Source organism: Myripristis murdjan, chromosome 12, assembly GCF_902150065.1.
Source record: "Myripristis murdjan chromosome 12, fMyrMur1.1, whole genome shotgun sequence".
Classification (NCBI taxonomy): Eukaryota; Metazoa; Chordata; class Actinopteri; order Holocentriformes; family Holocentridae; genus Myripristis; species Myripristis murdjan.
The window spans coordinates 30,658,266-30,678,981 of NC_043991.1; the positions used below are offsets into that span (position 1 = coordinate 30,658,266).

Consider the following 20,716-nt stretch of genomic DNA (forward strand, 5'->3'; position numbering starts at 1 on the left):
AATAGATCAAATTCCAAATAAATAAAAACTCCAAACAGTAGATAAAACGGAATTAAATGGTAAAGAGTGCAAGGTAAAATAATAAAATACAAAAAGAACCATAGAAGTGAGTAAACCAGAAAATAAAGGGTAAGGTATTAAAAAAAAAAAAAACACAAACATGAAACTAAAAGAACAGAATGGAAAACAGGGTAAAAATACAGAAATAAATTTATCAATTTAGAAATTTTGATGTATCGTGGTCTGTAAGTCCTGGTGGCCACGTTTGCATCCCATCCAAACCGCGATTAAACCGAGGCGCTGTAGTCAAGGCTGAGAACACAACCAGCACCACCACCACCAGCACCACACACCATCCACACACACCATCCACACACACCAAGTGGTGCCAAGGTCTCCGCCTCCTCTCTGTCTAAGCCTGTCAGCGGTGACTGAGAGCCTGCTGTCTGTGATTGATGACCAGGGTTCTGCCCGGCGCTGCATATTTCTGAAGCTGACACGTGCTGGCTCTCCTAACTGGGAGTTGTCTCTGCTCTATTTAGTTTACATTATTCTTATTATTTCAACAAGCAACCCAGCTGTTGCTAACTGCAATGTGTGTGTGTGTATGTGTGTGTGTGTGTGTGTGTGTGTGTGTAAGTGCACATAATACAGGGAGGGGTTTTTCCATGCTCTCAGTTGTCCAGGTATGTGTAATGAAATCTCGGGTCCTGTTTTGAAAACCCTGGGAGTTCCACTCACTTTCACATTTGAGGTTTTTCTGTCAACCCTGTCTTCTCCCCTGCCCTCTCACAGTCCCTTGAAACAGTCCGACCAAACTTACCGACTGCTTAATTTCCACTTCTATTAAAATGGAAAGTCAATGCTTGTTTTAAAAAGCGGCGCACACCCACCATCTTGACCAGTTTGTGTGCACATGCAGAAAACAAGCACTCGCAGACAAACAGCACAAGATGGAGATTTATAAGAGTGAGCGTGTCTGTGTTACACTTTTTAACATGTTGGCCATGCACGTGTTGGTTGTGTATATGCATGTGCAGAGCTCAAATGGCTCAAATGGGAATCTGAAAACCAATTAAGCTGCAAAATTTTGGCAGTCAACAAAAGAAAAAAAAAAATGCTGGACTTCCAGTTTCTTTCCCTTGAAAGTCCTTGAAATTAAGCATTGTGTTATATTTACAAAATCTACAATAATAACTACTGAGGTGTGGCTCTGAGCCACAGAAAACACATGGACAACAAAGGAGCAGCTATTTATTAACATAAATGAGTGCACATTAGCAAACACATTGCACACACACTAGTCAGAGACTGAAAAAATAGAATTATGCAAAGTGTTCCGCCATCACAAATTATGACTTATGTGACAATGTGAACTATCTTTTGTTCATCATGTGAAAAGGTTAACCACTGGTTATCTTTATGCAACAAAAACAACTAGGGTACAGTATGCTCAGGGTTAAATTAGGATTATACAAGAGTACGTCTCAATCGGAAATTAAACCTTTACTCACAGCAGAGAGTTTCTTGGCAACAGCAGTGGATTAAACACAGGTCTCTCCAGTTGAAGGCAGATGTACACACACATCCAACACGCTAGTTAAATGTCAAACTACTGCCTGTTTCTAGCTGTGTCTCCTTCACATAAGGCTTTCATGGTGAGAAAATACATGTCTTTTACTTTGTGTGGAACAGATTTGCAATTTTAAGACAGTGCTCATTTCATGAGATTTCTGGAGACCAGGCACTGCATACGCGTGTACACGCACACACACACACACACACACACACACACACACACACTGGCAGTATAAGAGCAAAGATCAGATCAGGCATTTTGAGTGCTCTGTGAACAGGTGTGGTTGACTGGATTTGGCTGCAGGACTGAGACTGTGTAAGGCTGCCTCAGAAATAAATGTAGCGAAAAGGCCAAAGCAAATACAAGATTCAACCAGTGGATTCTACGTCAAAAGTAGAAAACACTTCATCCCCCTGCAGTTATCTACCCTTCGGTCCTAACCTGCATACTCCAGCATACCTAACATGTGTGTGATCGCTCATATGTCCCGAGCGTGGTTCTACATATGTAGCAAGGTAGAGGTAATTAACAGCTGTGTCTGCCCCTAGAACACCTGCAATAACAATCCAAGCTGCAGCAGGGTAGCTAGCTGCTACTCTCTCTTTTTCTGTCTTCCAGATGTAATGTGATCCACCCTCTCTCCTACCTAAAGCTCTCAGAGCTGCGAGAGAGGCCAGACTTGGGCAATAAAGATGGGGAGGGGGGGGAGAAGCCACTCTCTACTGAGGCTGGACAGAGGCTGATGAAGTTTTTAAAGTGAAGACATAAGAGAAGGAAAATGATTGATCTGGCTAACTCATTTTTTCCCCTCTAAAGGTGATCTGAACATCAGGCGAGTTTGTAAAAGGAGCTGGAGGAAGGAGGAAACTGAGCAGTAGTGCTGATTCTTTTATGTGCACTTCTGTATCCACTTTCAGGAGTAAGACTGTGGATCACGGAGTGTTACGTGGTCAGTGAAGCACACAAAGACTGAGGGGAAGGCAGAGAGAGCTTTCTGAAAAATATCCCATGTCCCCTAATCAAGTGTGGGAAGGGACTCAACACGCCCTCGAGTTGTCCCGGTGGACAAAACAAATGATTATGTCAACTTAGTAACAACACATGTGGATATCATGTCCATATATGGTGAAAGGGTGAAAATGAAACTACATCGTTAAAATAAGAAGGGGCATATTCTAAGATGGTAGAGCACATGAGGTGTGATGTCACTTGTTTTGGCTGGCTCCCTAAACCTGCAATGTATGCTCAAACTTGCCAGGCATTCCAACATAGTATAGTGTGTGTGCAAGTGTGTGTGTGTGTGTATGCAGTGCTCCCATGTGTCATTTAACTATTAATACTCCAATTGGCTGATTGAAGGGGGAATCAGGCTGGCAGCACATTTTCGGAGCTTGTTTCCAGATAAAGCAGTGTGCCAGTTTACACTGACTGGGGGCCACTGCTGGGACTTCAGAGAGGGTCAGCGGGCCCTTCTGGACCTCCACATCACTGCAGCTGCTGCCCACACAGTCACCTAAAGGTCTTGTTGCACAGGCAGGGAAGCGTTTAGAGGAACGCGAAATGAACCTTGAAAAAGAGCAATGCTTTTGGTGCGATGGAAGTGTAGTCATGAACAGAAGTGATTTTAAAGGACCATGCCAGTGATTTTGAATGTTTGGCCCATTTACTACAATGTACCCAAATTTTACAAATTTTGCAAAAAAAACATTTCACAAATCTTGTGGGTTACTTAAGATTTCACAACATATAATCAAATTTTTGTTTGAAACACCCACCTTATAAAGTATTGATTCTGCAAAGTCCTCAATATTCATAAACCACAGAGCTGACTGGCTGTGTGAAGTAAAACGTTTCCCCACTTCACTCCACCAAATTTCAAGTCATCAAAACTCATCATCAAGACTTAAATACATTATAGTGATGGAATAAAGTTTGAAGTCTCTGGATGTTTTCTTTTGGAAAATATAATCAGAAATGGGAAGTATATAAATTTTGTAACTATTAACACTCAACATGCAGAGTCACTGGTATTGGCCTTTAAATGTCCCAGAATGTAACCTGTCTTTGCTGCGACCAAACCACTACATGATGTTAATAATGGCCCTATCCAAGAAGTGCCTTGCCAAATGGCAAGCCCGTAGGCAGGCGGGAAGAGACCCTCCCACTCTACACACACTCTATACACACTCTGCTCACATTCTGCACACAGTGTGGCAGTGTCAACAGCCATTTTTAGTGGGTGTGAGGACGTCTGAGTGTCAGCTGTTTTTACACCTGACCCCTTGACATTATACATGTCACCTGCATTCTCCCGTGCTCCTTGATGCCTCGGGCAGTGAGGTGGACGGGGTGTCTCTGGTGTGACCCTTGACCTCTGTGAGGTTAGGCTGGCCAATCCACCTGGTTTCACTAAGAGAGCCCTTTATTTATTTATTTATTATTATTATTATTATTGTTGTTGTTGTTGTTGTTGTTGTTGTTGTTGTTTTATTTTTTTATTTCATTTTATTTTTTTTATTTATTTATTTTTTTTATTAATTAATTAATTAATTTTTTTTTTTTTTTTTTCAAAAAATAAGGTGACCACAGCAGTTAAGCTGTAGCTGGTCAGGACTCAGTGAGGCTGTTGTCAGAGTCCAGTAGAGGGCAGAGCCTGTGCTCATAGAACTAAGGTTAAAATATCATAACCTCCATTCCCTCCCCTGCTCACTGCACAAGTAGCATTCTGTAGACATTAAACATACAGCACTGATATAAAAAGGAAGCATACCAATTGATAGTTTTAAGTTATAGTGTGTATTTGACATTCAATATGTGCTCTCGTTTTGTCTGCTTCTGCCTGTAGTGGTTGCTCCAGGAAGTCCATGAATCTCTGATTAACAGATTAGTGTTGCCCTGATAAGAGATTCCTCTCTGACGGTGGACTCTTTGATACGATCTATGCAAACCCAGTCTTTTCAATGGCTTCAGTGGGGTGTCCTCCTCATCCTCCTCCTCTATCCCCGGGATCAAAATGCAAAGCTCTGATATCAGCACATTTCCATGCGGACGGCCTCACAGGTATAGCTCTCACCACCCTCTGCCCTCTCCTAAGTCTATGTACGAAAAAAGCACATCTGAAACCCATTTAAAGTCTGTCATCAGAAACAAAGAGTTGAGCAAAAATGAATAACACGAACACGGCCAAAATTGATTTCATCTGTTTCTCCATCTCTGCTTACGGCCTGAGTGGCACTTGCTGTCAGAGCTGTTTAGCGGGCAAGCGCGGCGTTTGGGTGCAAATTCATTGAGATAAGGAGCTGGAACAAGGCCTTTCAGACTATTCTCCCACCCTTAAAAAAGGACAGTTGTAGGGCACCATATGTTTTCATTGTGGTGAAACTCAGTGGAATTAAAACCTTTGTAATACAAATTTAAGGAATTGTGGACATACATGCTCTAAATGATCTGTGTGCATGCGGCTGCAGATGTGGAGTTAGGGGAAAGAAAGCAGGGTCATGAAATATAAAGTACCACTGCAATAACCTTGTGCCAAGATTAGATCAACTGAAAAACCCCCTGTATCACAGCTGGGCATGTTGTTGAACTAACACAGTGTAGAGTGTTAAATCTTGGACTTTCCGTTTCCATTGAAACAGGTGGCACACGCTGCAGTGCTGGGTGGTCCTCCTGACCTTCCTTTCTTAATAAGCCACCAAGTTAGAGCACAATCATGGGCTGACATCATGCATGCTACCTGCTTTCCAAACATGTGTGTGTGTGTGTGTGTGTGTGTGTGAGAGAGAGAGTATGTGACTGTGCATGCACTGTAACAAAATGCTATGTGAACATGATATTTGTTGAAATGCATGGATACACAGTTTAATTAGATCAGTCATCTGCATATATAGTAATCTTTGTGTTATTGCTGTATTATTTCTTTCTTTCCCTTATTTCCTCTCTCTCTGTTTCTCACACACATACACTCACACACACACCCACACCCACACACACACACTCACACACACTTACTCGCTCACTGCCTCGCACACAGCTGTCTTTTATTTGCCAGGATCCAGCCACAGATGGAGATACAGTGTGAACTTTAACACACAGATTCTTGACATTCTTTACGGGTGTAAGTTACTCTCCAACCCAAACCAGCGCTCGGCTTCGGCCCCTCTCCGCTTTCCTGTCAGCAGGTCACTGTCACAGAGCGGGTCCGAGGGAGCCTCTCCCACATACAGGCTTACTATTGTCCTCTTAAGGAAACTCTGTATTTTTCATGGAGCTGGCTTCAGTTCCTGACTATGCTAGGCTCTGTGTTGGAGCTGTGTCAGCATATTTTGCTGTTTATGATGGGTCCTGTAGTGGCAAGTTCATTGCTTAATGTTAAAGGAATGCTAATTAAACTACACAGCACACAAGCTCACTGTTGAAATCGAGGAGTGAAAATATACAGTATATAAGAGCCTAACAATGTCTCTTTGTGCTACGATGCACTTAATGCAGGTGCTAATATTTCCAGCTACATACCCTCTTATTTTATGTTATGCTCAAACGTGGTGATAAATTGGAAGGCATGTGAAAACAAGATCTCCCACTATTATAATATCACAATGTAGACCATTATGCCAAAACACTGTACTTCCTAATGTTTACAAATGTGGCATTTTTTACTTTATGGAGCATCAAAATAATTTAGACAGACACAAGTTTCATGCATCCCTCAATCAGACATGACCACAACTGATACTGAACAACAAAAAAACAAAAAAACAAAAAAAAAAGCTCATATGTCACTTGTACAACAGCTTTTTACAACCTGTAGTCATGTTTGAAAGTTAAGTGACCTCTAGCAGTAATGTCAGTAACAACACTGGTGAAGTCCACAACACAGGCTGATGGCTCAATCAACACAACTTCCATGCTGCTTTCCCCCGAGTTCAAATCCAAGCAAGAGCAGTGAGGATTGCTGAGCACAAAGCGGCCATCAGAAACAACAACCTGGATTATGCCATCGCCAGACACTATTAAGAAAAAAATCATGGTTCTGCAGCTTCTCTCAGATTCATTGGAATAGAAAGACTATTGCCTAATCCAAGAAGGGGGAACATTATCAAACGGCTCCTGAGAAGGGAAGCTTTTTGGATCAATGAACTGTCTACTGTCGAACTGTTCGGTATGAATGATTCACACGACTTGACTTGTTTTCTTTAAGGGATAAATTTGTGGGATATACTTTACTCTTGTCATATTTTTGTGCTATATGAAAGATGTGTACTGTATTTCTTAATCTGGGGTCTCTAGCTGATATAGTGCTTTCTAGTACTCTCTAATATTTCTATTCTATTTCCTCGCCTAATATCGGCTATCATTGATGGTTTATATGTAAATATTTTCCTATGTTGTGAAGCTTGATAATATGGTCAATATTTTTCTGCTTCTTGCTTGTTGCTCCGGCATACTGTATTGTACCTTGTGTTTTCCATGGGACACTGTGATGTGTTCTCTGCCCGAGTCGGGCTTTAAGAGTGAAATTGGTCAGATGACCAACAAGCTTTTAAAAAACACACCTGGAAATGATCAGGTCAGACTTGAGGTGAACCTGAAGACGCTGAGGCGAAACGCGTTGTTCCCTCTAAATAAAGTGTTTAAGTAAAGTCTGCGTCAGTGTGCGGAGGATCTGTTTGTCTTAGTTTGTTGCAAGTTCCTGCTGCCTTTTAGCACCTGACGACCTGTGGCTGTGCGAGGAGTTTGCACTGATCCAAGCAAGAGCAGTGTTTGTTTTTAGGTTGCCAGCCTTAGCTAGCTAATATTAGTGAGCATTAGCTGTGATTCCTAACCAAGGCGAGACACAGGGCTGGAATCAGGGCTGCTTCTCTAACCCATACGACTCATGTGCCTGTATGGGCTGGAGAACCTGTTGGGTCAACTAGATGCTCCAGAATAACAGATCTAGTGCTGAAATAATGTTGTAATGGGCAAAAAAGTTGCTATATGTTTGAGTGAAATGCAAGGGCATAACCATGGAAAACACAGTGGGCGGTATAAACCTGTATAAACTTCTATGAAGTTTATACGTGGAATTTATACATGGAAATTTGCACACTTAGAACATAGTTTTGAGGATTACAGAGACCATTTGAATTCACATTTAAAGGAATAGTCTGTGATTTCTCCAAGATAGTGGCTGTCCTTCCGCTTATTGATGTAATAATTCATGTTAAGTAGTAGTAGCAAATAGGATAGCTTCCAATTCGGGAAAAAATACACACTCACATCAAGTTCATGAGAATATTGTGATTGGAACTAGCTGGAACAACTAATGCTGTAACTCAACAAATGACGGATTATCCCTTTGAAAAATGGTGCTTTTGCTTGGACTTTTAAATAAGTCCAGGTTGATTTGTTTTTTGTTGATTTGTCTCAAAACAGAAGTCGAATACGGATGAAATCATAGCCTCATACGACCAGTTACTAAAAGGTCTCCACAGAATCAGAATGGACCTAAATAGGTCCCTAAGTATTGACCAAATATTTTTACTTGACACTTTCACATATCTCCGATTTACTTATATATCTTCCATATCTTTCTACTGTATATATGAAGAATGAAGAAAGCATGGTTATGTCCTAGATAAACCTGATGCATCAATTACAGGTTGAAAATGTTTAGTCAATTAAAAATATGTTAACAATATTTTTTTTCTTGTTTCTTCATACACAGGCGTGGATCTTCACAACCTGCCATGCCACTGTGGCAAATAGCTCAGCTGAAATTTGAGTGTCAAAGAGTTTCTGAAATTTGCTTGCACGATCAGATTTTGATGTCTCGTTCATCTCTGGTGCATCAGTCTGAGCAGATGGCCTGTGTCTAGCCTTGTACTCCAGCTGAAGACATAAGACTCTATTATGTTTAGTGTGGTTTGCCTTCAATATGCTCTGCAGTTAGCCAATTAGTTTGCCACTTTGGAGGCCCGTTGCTGCCCAGACAGCATTACAATCTCAGAACACACACACACACACACACACACACACACCAGCACAGACAAATCCATAATCCATAGTAACTCTAGGAGAATCAACACTTACTCGATGTTAATCAATACAGCTTTTAGCTTATGATTTCAGTTTGCTCACAATATTGCCAGATCGGAACATGAAACCACTCAGACTTCGCTGAGGTATTTTACAGAAATGTTCTTGATTTCAAAACAAAGAAAAAAAAAAAAAGTACTGTAAAACATTTTCGGGTCATAAATTAAATTAACGTCCCCGAGAGCTCAACTCACCGTCCAGAGATCGGATATCAGAAAGCATCCTGTCATTGAATCCATCCAGATTTCCAGCAGGTGTTGTTCTCTAAAAGAAAGATAGCATTTAGAAGGATCTCGCATGTCAACGCTGTTTTTTTTTTAGCATCACGACTAAAAGGATTCACACTAAAACTCAAGCTGGAGGCATTTTCCCCACTGTCCACCAATCAACCAAATGTCAACCAATTTAAATTACAACCCTCAACGTCTGTTTCTCTCTCTCTCTCTCTCTCTCTGTGTGTCTGTCTCTGATAACAGGATGTCAGTGTTTTGTCCCAGAGATGCTGACTTTACAAAGAGCACACCAGCAGCTTAAAGTCATTCCTGTTGCCTGCCTTTTTCTCCAAACACTGAGTTCAGATGAGAGACAGAAAGTGGGCATGTGTATTCAGGTCCAGCCATTGGGTCAAGATAAGCTATCAAGAATCCAGTTAATGCAAAGTGAGGATGAGTCCAAAGTGGACAGAATCAGCTGTGGTCCAGCTGCACCTCCACCCTGACAGGAGGAGGACGACGTGTCCCTCCATGGGGAAAGTGGCTGTGCAGACTTCCTGCTAAACACCACATTTGGGTGACACATTAAGATAAACTGTCATACCAAACATGGGGAACTGTGCCACTGTTTATATAAGAAACAGATTTTTATAATGGCAAGTAGTCCTTTGATGAAAGATGGAAAAAAAATGATGCCTTGGTGTTCGTAAACAACACATTAACTACAAAAGCTGCTTGGTCTTATGCAGGAAATCTCTCGGTTATTATATCAAAGTTGAAATCCAGACTGTGGTTACGTGGAAAAGCAACGGAGGCCAAAGTTGTGTCTTTACCAATACAAACACATGCATAGACACATGCACATGCACACACACAAACACACCTCCACCCAGTCCCTCTATCTGTCTTCCCGATGGAGGAGTGAGATTAGAGCAAACACAAGGACAGATGTGCATCCCAGGCAGCGTCTGTGCTGCCGGTGTTGTTGTTGTGAAGAAAATGAAACTGTGCATCTGTTTTGCTTTCAGCGTGTCAGGGTGTGCCTGGTCAGCCTGTGGGAGGAATACTAGCAACTGCATGGAGAGGTTTGTTTGTTTGTGTCTCTAGTATGAAATCAAACAGAAAAGATTTGCAGTCAAAAGATAGGTTTGAGAGCAAAACTATCAACACTGCAATCAAAAAATGTTTTATTGCAAGTGAATTAAATTTGTGATTAAAATGCGAATGAAACATTTTTGTTTGAGAATCAAAAAGTTTTGTTTATGAATCAAAAGTCTTGCTTGCTGTTGAGTTGAATCTGGTGGGCGGGACCTACACTGGAAGATGTGAAACACGTCTCTATTGGCCAGGCTTGATCAGAGTGACAGCTTGGCAACATCCACAGTTATGATGTAATATTATTAGTATTACTGTATTACTGTCACCTTCTGGGTGGCAGTGTGGATCAGAGCCGCTGTGATACCATCACGTTAGGACTGTGGATGTTGCCAAGCTCTCACTCCAGTCAGACTGGCCAATAGAAACCTGTTGTGCATCTTCCAGCGCAGGTCCTGCCCACAAGATTCACCTCAACCGAAAATAAAACTTTGGGATTTGCAAACAAAACTTTTGGTTTTGCAACCTTTTTTTTTTAAATTATACAGTGGTCCCTCGTTAATCGCGGGGGTTACGTTCTAAAAATAACCCGCAATAGGCGAAATCTGCAAAGTAGTCAGCTCTATTTTTTACAATTATTCTAGATGTTTTAAGGCTGTAAAACCCCTCACTACACACTTTATACACTTTTCTCAGACAGGCATTAACATTTTCTCACTTTTCTCTCTTGTTTAAACTCTCAAAGTCCAAACCTTCGTAGAAAAATAAGTCCAGCATGCAAAATTGGACAAAAAAAAATCTGCGAAACTGCAAGGCCACGAAAGGTGAACCGCGTTATAGCGAGGGACAATACATACGTTTTTAATTTGTAAACAAAACTTTTGGATTTGCAAACAAAAGTTTTGATTCAAATTTTAATCACAAATCTATTTTACTCTACTTGCTAGTTTTGCTCTCACATCTATTTTTTTTAAATTGCAAACTTATTCTGTATAATGCACAGTAACGATGCACAATAACCACTCAGTACAACTCATGGATGGACCGTGAAAAGCCTTGATATCTGTGTGTGTGTGTGTGGGTGTGTGTGTGTGTGTGTGTGAGAGAGAGAGAGAGAGAGAGAGAGAGAGAGAGAGAGAGAGAGAGAGAGAGAGACAGACAGACAGACAGACAGACAGACAGACAGACAGAAAGTAGAGAAACTAAAGGAAATCCTGAAAACAGTCACTTCTGTCTGGTGGCTGGAAAAGCCATTGAGCCCGGCCTGCTATCTGCTGTGTCTCCCTCCAACACTTACTCTGTCTCACAGCTGATACGCTCACACTGCACACTGGAACACTTACAGCTGTGTGAGCTGATGAAATCCGTGTCAGTCAGAGTTATGGCAGTTAGTTAGCACGTTTTTTTTTTTTTTTCTTTTTCAAATCTGCTCTCTCCTCTGCATACCTCAGAGTTCTTTAGATCTTAAATGCCTTTCAAACTTCCAAGGAAAAACTCTCCCCTTCCCCCATCTGTGCTCATCACCCCTCCGGTCCTCAAATACTGGCTCTATTGAGCTCGTTAATATGCACTGAGGATCTCTGCTCTGATTGGCTGGACTCACTTCCTGTAATTATAAGGGAGGAAACTGGGGTGACGGGGTCGCAGCTTGCTAAGTTTAGCCCTGCGAACAAACCCAGACTGACACCATCATCTACCTGGTGTGCATGTTTGCATGTGTGTGTGTGTGTGTGTGTGTGAGTGTGTGTGTGTATACCTGAGCATACAGACAGGCCTAACTGTAGTGCAGTGTGTCAAGACCTGCTGCTATCCTCCCTATATGGTCTATATCTGACTGTGAAAAGAGTTGAGAGCAGATTCCTGGAAACTGAATCAATGTCTCCTTGTCTTCATATCAGCATTTCACGCAATTTGGCCGTTATCTCACCACTGAATGAACATTATCAGTCATAATCCCCCCACAGGGTACGGGCTAGTAGGTCCCTGCTACACCTTCTAGTGGGTCAGAAGCTCTTATGTTCTATTTCTATCATCTGTCTGTCTTAGTCAGTCAAGCTGACCCCTGGAGCCACACGTACTGTGATGTAGTGTAGAGAGTGAAGGTGGTGGATGGGCCAGTCACATGGACGGAGCCCCGGGATCGAGTCCCGACTAGAGAAAGAACCAGAGTTATTATAGTTTTACAGTTTTTGTTCATTTTTATTTTTATTTTGTTTTCAATTTTTGTGATCAGTTCAGTTTAGTCTCAGTTAGTTTCCAGAGTGGATTTGCTGATTTCGGTTTTGTTTCTATTTTTACAAAATGTTTAGTTTTACTTGAGTTTTATTACTTTCAGTATTAGTTTTATATTAGAGGTGTGCAGAGGCATCACTATTTGTGGGGGTGACTAAAACCAGAGGCGACTTTTTTATCATTGGATTTAACCACAAAGAAATATAAAATGACTGAAATTCCTGCTTATTAAAAATGAAAACTATATTTATAAAGAATATCATACCGTAGACATGGTGATCATAAGCAGTTCTAAGGTAGACTAATAATGATACATTACTTTAGCCCTGTATTTTAGTCAATTTTGTGAGTTTTTTTTTTTTTTTTACATCTAGTTTAGTTTTAGTTTTTGGTTTAGTTTTAGTGAACTATAATAACGCTGGCAAGAACCATGTTTGTTTTTGCTCCGTCCGCTGCTAACTTGTTTCAATTCTAAGAATCCATCACATTTGATGTTTTGCATGTATAAGCTTTCTGTGCAAAGTGACTACAGCTCTCAGATCAGTGCAGTGCAATAAAAAAGTACAATATTTTCCTCTGAGATGTAGTACACAAAAGGTATGAAGTCAAATAAAATGGAAATACTCAAGCACCAGTGCCTGAAAATTGCAGTGAAGTGCGCTATTTAAGTTAATGAACCTAATTACTTTCCACCTCTAGTTACAGACACATGTGATTCTACTGCAACAGTGTGTCAGTCACAGGTGCATATTTGTTGGTTGATGTCTGGGCATCTTTGACTTTTGTCCATTAGCAGTTGCTTCAACCAACTATTGATCAGAGTCTATGGATTAGTGATTTGTGCTGTCCAGCCCACACTGGCACAAACTCCCTCCTGTCACAAGCATTCAGTGGTGTTCCTGCAGGGGTGGACACACAGCACAGCCCCAGCACCTGACTCAAACTATACATCCTCCTCGTCTCATATTACTCCGCTACAAATCAAAGTTTCTCAATCAAATTTTTACCTAAAGGTGCAGTATGTAGTTTTGACAGATAATAATAAAAACAAAACAAATTGTATCTCAAAAAAAAAAAATGTATTGTGTGAAATAATATAAACAACCAGGACACAGAAAAATTACCAGTTCAATATTGTTTGCAATAAAAGCCAGACCTGCAATAAAAATTAAAACTATCAAAACTACACAGTGTATCTTTAAGTTAATGTACTGGAGAACTTGCTTTTAAAAGTACCTAAGTATTCAAAAGTACATTTTCTTTCTTTTAATATCAATGCATTACTGTATTGTTTTCACATTGTATTTACAGGATCCATGAGCAAAAACTGTCTGCTTGTAGAACCACCATGCCACAGCAAAGTCCTTACTACTGCCAGGTTAGTGCTTTGCGCTTTGTTAACAAAATGGAACGGATGTGTTTTACTTTGAAAGCGGCTGTCTTGCTTGCACGTTGTAGAGAATAAAAAAAAATTCAATAGCTGACTTTGAAGCTGTACTTAAAAGAAATGAGTAATGACAACCTTCATAGACAGGTAAAAATGTAAAAAAAAAAACAAAAAAAAAAACCCTCAAGTAAACTACAGCCACTCGAAAAATGTACAGTAAAAAAGTACAGTACTCAAGTAAATGTACTTCATTTGCAATTATTTTGACAGTATTGCAAATGTGATAATATTTGCGATTTTTTTACGTTTGGAGAATGATTTGCAGGCCAGGGCATCACTGTAGCTTCACAATACTTCATTTCTAATAATATACTGTCACATTTTACTGGCATCAAAAAACTGCAGCTTCTGTAATTTGGATATCACACTTATTTATATTGTGATGTCAATATTGATTAACTGTGCAGCTCTACTGTCCACCGCTGCTCTCTAGGGCTGGGCAACACATTGACATTATATCGGTATAGTGATATGAGACAAGATACTGTGTGGGATTTCAGAAAGGCCCCTGCAACACTGTGATGTGTGCTGTCTCTTCCTGCTTTTAAAGGCTGGAGAAAGGTGATGCAGTTTTTTGAACTTGTTAGCCTGCTCTACCTGTTGTGTTATTTGCCTCTAGCTGCTGGGCCATCATATCTACATTACAAATTATTGTTGTACTGTTGTACATCTCATTCTGTAAATATTTTTATGAAAACACCAAGAGTCATCCCTGCAATATTATTACCATATCTACAGAGAGGTCAAAAATATTGTTATATTTGGTTTTGCCCATATTGCCCAGCCCTGGGGCTATTTCACAATCATTTTCATACAGAGAGGCCTATACTCACATCACCATAACTAGACCTCACAAGAATGTTGGTATATTACTCATATACACATACACAAACACGCACACACACACACTTACACACACACAGAGTCAGACACCACTGCCAGAGAGCCAAACACTCAGAAACACTTGAAGCTTGAGTCTGTGGTAGACCACAAAAGCACTGGCCTGCCAGGAGCCCATGCAGCTTCACTTGACATGCCATCTCCATCCTGTAAGCCTAATGACGGGCCGTGCTCTTGCCAAGGGGCAGAGCCGGGGCAAGAACTGGATGGTGGTCTGATCTCTCTCTCTGTGTGGTTAATATCAGCCCAAGCACTCACGCAGCCCGCCATCAATGGGCCTTTCTGTCCTGTGGAGGATAGAGCTCTCGGCCTGTGAGGTGAAGACACCGCAGACTAGCATGAGGTCTGTAGCAATTTGTGCACTGGCCGCCTCCGGGCTCGGAGATGCTGATGCAAATATCAGGAGCACTGTGCAACTCACTGTTGTAAGGAGATCAGCTGTGGTCTGATGCTCGGCGAACAACTGCGGAGCACAGAGTGGGTTTGTGTCACGGCTTCAGCTGACATTTCAGTGCAGCCAAATATTACCATTGAGTGCATGCCACTATACACTCACCATGAGGCTTTAGCTCACTGCCAGACATCAGCTAAAGTAGAGCACAAAAACATAACCAGTTTAACCCTACACATCTCCACACACACAGAGGGGGGGTGAGCACATGGTGCACCTTACTGTGACAGCTCAACTCTTATTTCCTCTGCACTGATGAGCTTTATCTGACAAGTCATGGCAATGATGGCTTTCATCAAAGCACACTCTGGACATCACAGTCACAGGCTATAAATGTGGGTATAGTCATTACTTTAGCAAACACAGCGTTCAAATTTGTGTCAGTGATAGCACCGGACTTCTGACAAGGTCACGTGGTTTGGGAACTCCATAGAAATAGGCATCAATATACGTTAACGACAGTAATAAAAAACAACAAACAGTAATAACTGCACAATTATAGATCTCGGACATGTTTATCCAAAGGAGTCATTATTTCTGTCAGTCGGTCAATCGCCGAATAATTAATTCGATGCCAATTGATTTAAATTGCAGTAAAACTGATCGCAGTTTGTGTGACTGAAATGGAGAGCTGCGTCAGAGTATCTCTCCTCGGGGACTCTGGGATGCACCGAGGGGTGACAACTGAGCCAGTAACTGATAAGCATCATCATCATCATCATCATCATCTTCCTCACAGTGAACAGCACTATCGGGGGTCCAGCTGATAACGCGCAGCTGCTGCCAGCATCAAACTCAGCGCAGGAGAGAAATAATAAGCACTTTTATGTCTTTGGGTTAAATTAGACATAATAATCGAAGGCATAATCACCTATCCTTGTGGCTTTGCAGCGGCACATATGATATGAGTGAGGCGTTCTGACCGCAGCGGCAGGCTCAAAGTGCGCTCCCGCACACACACAGAGCGCCGGGATTTTCGGAAAGCAAAGTGATCTTACCTTGAAGAGCAGTTTGACTGGATCCCCCTTTATCTGTCTTTCAACTCCACCGAGGCTGCGTATGAACGCTGCACTTTCTATTTCCATGTGCCCCCCGGTCTGACGGCAGACTTTTCCAAGTGTACCATCGGCTCTTTGAGACTAGTTCCGATCCTGTGTCGTCTGAGTCCTGCGGAGGGCTCCCACCTCCGACGTCTTGGAGAAGTGCAAAATTCAGACTGTGCATCTATAGGGGCAACTTAGAGTACACTTTCCTATAATGATGGGGATTACATAATAACTCGACTGTTTATTCATTTTTCTGCTGTTATCCAGCCCTAATCAGGGGCGGATCTACCGTGGTGGCATTGGGTGGAAGTGGCCACCCTGAAAATAGGTCTTGCCATCCCAGCTGCCACCCCAGTTTGGACAGTCTGATTCTAATCTAAGCCAAACAAAAAACAAACAAACAAAACAAACAAACAAACAAACAAACAAAACTTTTCAGCCCTGAAGAAATTAGAAAACTGTGTTAAGATGGTGGCTGTGGATTCAAACATATCAGCAAAAATGTTTTTTCTTTCTGTCTTTCTTTCATTTATCTATCTGCCATCCTTCTTCCCCCAGTGAATATTTCTCAACAGCTGCCCCTGCCCCTAATGCAAAAATCAGCACAGAGTTATCATGAGGTAGACAATTAAGACTTCAAACAGAGTGTTGTGTGTGCATGTGTGTGTGTGTGTGTGTGAAAGGTGTTGTTGCCTCCATCCCCATGGAGACTGTGTACTTTTCCCTCTTACTGTAGGTAAATGTATGAGGGAACTCAAGCTGGTGCCTGTCTGCCCGCCTGCTAACTTTCCTCTGTGCACTTTAACCGGTGTGACCGCAGGGTTGCATCACCTACAATAAGCCTCAATGAATCAAATCTTTGTTGGAATGATGGCAAAACATAAACATGACATGTGCATTAAAAAAACAAAACAAAACAAAGCAAACAAAAACAACAACCCAGAAATAAAGTGCATGCACTGAAGTGAGTTGTTTTCAGTGTTTAGTTTCAGTGTCAGGCCGGTTATTATAGCGTTTTTTTCCTCACTTGACTGCCAGTCATGTTGACATTCCCTAAACATCAGCACCGACACCTCATGCTTGTCCTCACGCATTTGACCTAAGTGACAAACACTCGATTTAAACACATTTTCTGCATGGTTTCATTTTATTTTAGTCACCTTTGGAAGTAAACAATATTGTTTCAGTTAGTTTTTTTTTTTTTTTTTTCTAAAGTCTAGTTTTTATTTTTATTTCAGTTCACTGAAATGTTTTTTTTCCACATCTAGTTTTAGTTTTTAGTTTAGTTTAGTGAACTAGAATAACCTTGTGTCAGGCACAGTGATCTTTATAGTTCATCAAAGATGAACAGATTCTTAATGATGCCTTACTGGATTATGCATGACATATTTAAAAGCATTGTGGAGATACGCATGACACAACTGACTTTATATTGTAACTCTTTTATTTGAATTGAGAAAAAGAACAAGTGCTACTTTCTGCACACTGATGAGAAAACAGCTGCACAGAAGGTTTTGTTGTTTGATAAACAGAAATTGTCTGGACAGGAGAAAGGAAAAATGACAACAGTAATAGCCTATATTAAAGTTGTGACACAGTCAAAAAAAATCTACGAATCATCAACTATGTCATCAGTGACAAATACAGCACGGCATGGTCCTGTGTAACAATCTCTAACAAAACTGGTAGAACATGGTTTTAACACCGCCAGGGTAAGGGAGTTTAATTCCCACTGGGTCCACCCATACAGCAGCGCTCTGCCCTCATGGTATTGTGGGCCACTGCAGATGAAATGACATGTTATTACATGGGATTTATATCAAAACAAGGAACAATAGTTTGAAACAATAGCACTTAACATTTTTTTTTCAACCTAGTAAATTTTAATAAAAGGGCCTGGTGTAATAAAGTACACTTGCCATGTGGGGAATCCACAGGAAGCATGAATCATTCTGGCCCCAAACCATAGCTTAAGAGATCAGGCATTAGAAAATGTACACAAGCAACAGAACATCGCCACTCATTCTGTCCTGTCATTGCAGTAAACTAGCCTTTTATGTGCAAAAATGCCCATCAGAAAGCCCAACACAGCTCCAGCCCAAATAAATAGCCCTGCATATCGTATTAGCCACATGATTAGCCACTCTCACCTGCACAGACAGAGCTGACAGAAGGGGTTTCAGTGCTACACTTCAAAAAAAAAAATCCATCTTTAGAAGTCATTTAGTCTTATATTCAGCCTTCAAATTTTGCTTTCTTGAAATAAGTGCAAACATCTGCCAACAGGGTGAGATACTTCAACTTGTTTTCAGTGCAGTTTCACATGTTTGAGACATTTTCTTGTAAATAAGAGATAGCTCAAGGAAGTGACACTCGAGTCAAGAAAATTCTTGAAAGAAGCTGAACAGCCTTGGAAACAAAAAACTATATCACCTGTTGGCAGTTTTATTCACTTATTCTGAGTAAATTAACATTTTCAAGACAAGGTGCTGAGTGAAATGACTTGTTATGGTGGCAGTTTTTGCAGTGTGTATACTCGGAGATAAACTTGTCCTGCATTTTCATGTACTATAATTTTATAATATTTCCAATTCTGTTTGACATTCAGTGAATGCAAATACCAACTATTATAGAGCTAACCAAAAAATAAAGCTTACAGTGGAACCCATAACCCAACATGTATTTTAACAGAATAAACAAACAGATAAACCTGATCATTCTTAACTATGAAAAAAACATCAACATCTGATTGAACAGACTGCTGTGAACGGGCACTCCTGCCCAACCCAGAGCAGCTCAGATTTTAACAGTGTGGGCATGTTTCTTGCACAAGGGCTTGTCTTTTTTGGAGAAGAACGCTTGGCCTTCCAGATTAGTGCTGCAGACCTGTGGACAGAAGCACAGAGAAAGCACTGATGTTATTCACACAACAGTCTGAGTAACTCGTGTTGGCTGGCATTGAAATGCTCTCTCCAGCAGGTGGACCTACCGCACACACAAAGCAGGTGTCATGCCAGGTGAACCCAAGAGCATCCAGGAATTTGTCCCCCGCCTCGATGGGGAAGTCACAGCCGTGGCAGTTTGTCCCAAACAGGCTGTAGTAGTCTGGGTAAGGGAGAGAGTCAGGTGGAACACTGATTCCAGTAACGTTTGTCCTTCACAGTGTGCGCTTCACTAGCTGGGTTTCCATCCAAATATATCGTAATTTTTTAGCGAATTTTCTCAAAATGCGCAAAAGAAAATGCGAATTTATGCCTGTTTCCATTAGTTTTGTTTTGCGATTATTGAGAGGAGAGTGTGTGTGTCGACTGAACAACAACAAACACTCAGCTGACACTCAACAGCTGATCAGGGACAGATTTCTGCTGAACTTGTCGGCTCTTGGGAGAAGTCTGCTTACTATTTTGGCAGCGCTGACTTCGTACCGAACCATCCTAAATAAGGAATAAGAGACTACTACTACTACTACTACTACTACTGATAATAATAATAATAATAAGAAGAAGAATAATAACAACAATAATAATAATAATAACTAATAATAACTAATAATAAGACTGTAGCGTAGAAGTGTGACGTGGTATCCGGTCCAGTCATCATTTATTCGCAAAACCTGTTTCCACAGCAAAAAGTCGCATTTTCTTTTATCGATACGCTGAGAAATCCACCCCCTCCAAGCGAAAAAACTTTTTTGCGAATTCTCGGCCGTTTTTCGAATTTCTGGCGTTTACATCCAAGTTTTTTTTTTTTTTTTTTTTTCTTTTCGCAATTTCTGAAAATGCGAATAAAAATAGGTGGATGGAAACCCAGCTACTGTCACTCGTTTACCTTTTTCACAGTATGGCTGTCCATCCTCCAGGTGAAACATATTGCTCCTGATCGGCTGCTGACAGGCGGCGCATACAAAGCAGGACACATGCCAGGTCTGTTTCAGGGCATTCATGACTTCCTGCAGAAACAAAAGAAAAAACATCTTGATGAAAACTTAGGAGAAAGAAAAAAAAAACACCTTGATGACAATCCTATAGCTTTCTTTTTTTCTCTTCTTTTTGTTTGCAGTGGTGCCATATTGTGGACCAGCCTTCCCCTCCACATGCAGTCTTTAGATATGAGAGGCGCTTGTGGAAGTCAGGTTAGGTGTCTTTTACAGAACAGGGTAACTGGTTATTTTCTGGGTCTTTTTTGAGTTTGATTTTTTTTTTTTTTTTTCTTTTCAGGATTGTATGTAGCTTTTTTCAATGTTGAATGTCTCGTGCTTCTTTGTTGTAGTTTTTTTGTCTTTTTAACATTTTAAAATAAATCTGTCAGTCTATCTATATATCTAGCAAGCTAGCTAGCTAGTGGAAGCTCAGTTATTACTTTTTTCAAAGATTCTTAATATGGTCTGTGTGGTTTTATTGTAAATGAATCGTGGAATCAAAGCTTTACAAGATTCTATGTTTCTGTAGATGAACCCCTGATGGTGATCGAAACTCATTTAGTGTTCTGCACTACATTTCCCAGCAGTCACTTGGCAGCGGTTTGACCAGTACTTTGATCACAGTGGTGTAGCAGCAGCTTCTCAACACTCTACATCCATCCTCGCCACCTTTACAGTTAATGATTTCTGTATTCAAGGACAACAGTTTATAATGTTACAGGTGGTATTAAATTGAAGTTGCTTTCAGAAGTAAG

The 20,716-nt window shown here is 40.9% G+C and overlaps 2 protein-coding genes across 3 annotated transcripts in view; both read right to left on the bottom strand.

The window, feature by feature from the left end:
* Window positions 1-16,116, bottom strand: part of bmpr1bb (bone morphogenetic protein receptor, type IBb) — an 89,222-nt gene extending 73,106 nt beyond the window's left edge. The window contains exons 1-2 of one of the 2 annotated variants that reach the window (XM_030065136.1): window positions 15,995-16,062; window positions 8,854-8,923 (exon numbers count right to left, since the gene is read on the bottom strand). The gene's annotated coding sequence lies outside the window, so the exon portion shown is untranslated. Of the gene's footprint in view, window positions 1-8,853; window positions 8,924-15,994 lie in introns of both variants that reach the window. The other variant, XM_030065137.1, reaches the window with a different exon arrangement.
* pdlim5b (PDZ and LIM domain 5b) overlaps window positions 13,157-20,716 on the bottom strand; it is a 71,080-nt gene continuing 63,520 nt past the window's right edge. The window contains exons 13-17 of the mRNA XM_030065134.1: window positions 19,871-19,991; window positions 19,032-19,147; window positions 18,834-18,928; window positions 13,814-13,823; window positions 13,157-13,167 (exon numbers count right to left, since the gene is read on the bottom strand). Coding sequence (XP_029920994.1) covers window positions 18,839-18,928; window positions 19,032-19,147; window positions 19,871-19,991 — 327 coding nt within the window. The 3' untranslated portion in view covers window positions 13,157-13,167; window positions 13,814-13,823; window positions 18,834-18,838. The remainder of the gene's footprint in view (window positions 13,168-13,813; window positions 13,824-18,833; window positions 18,929-19,031; window positions 19,148-19,870; window positions 19,992-20,716) is intronic.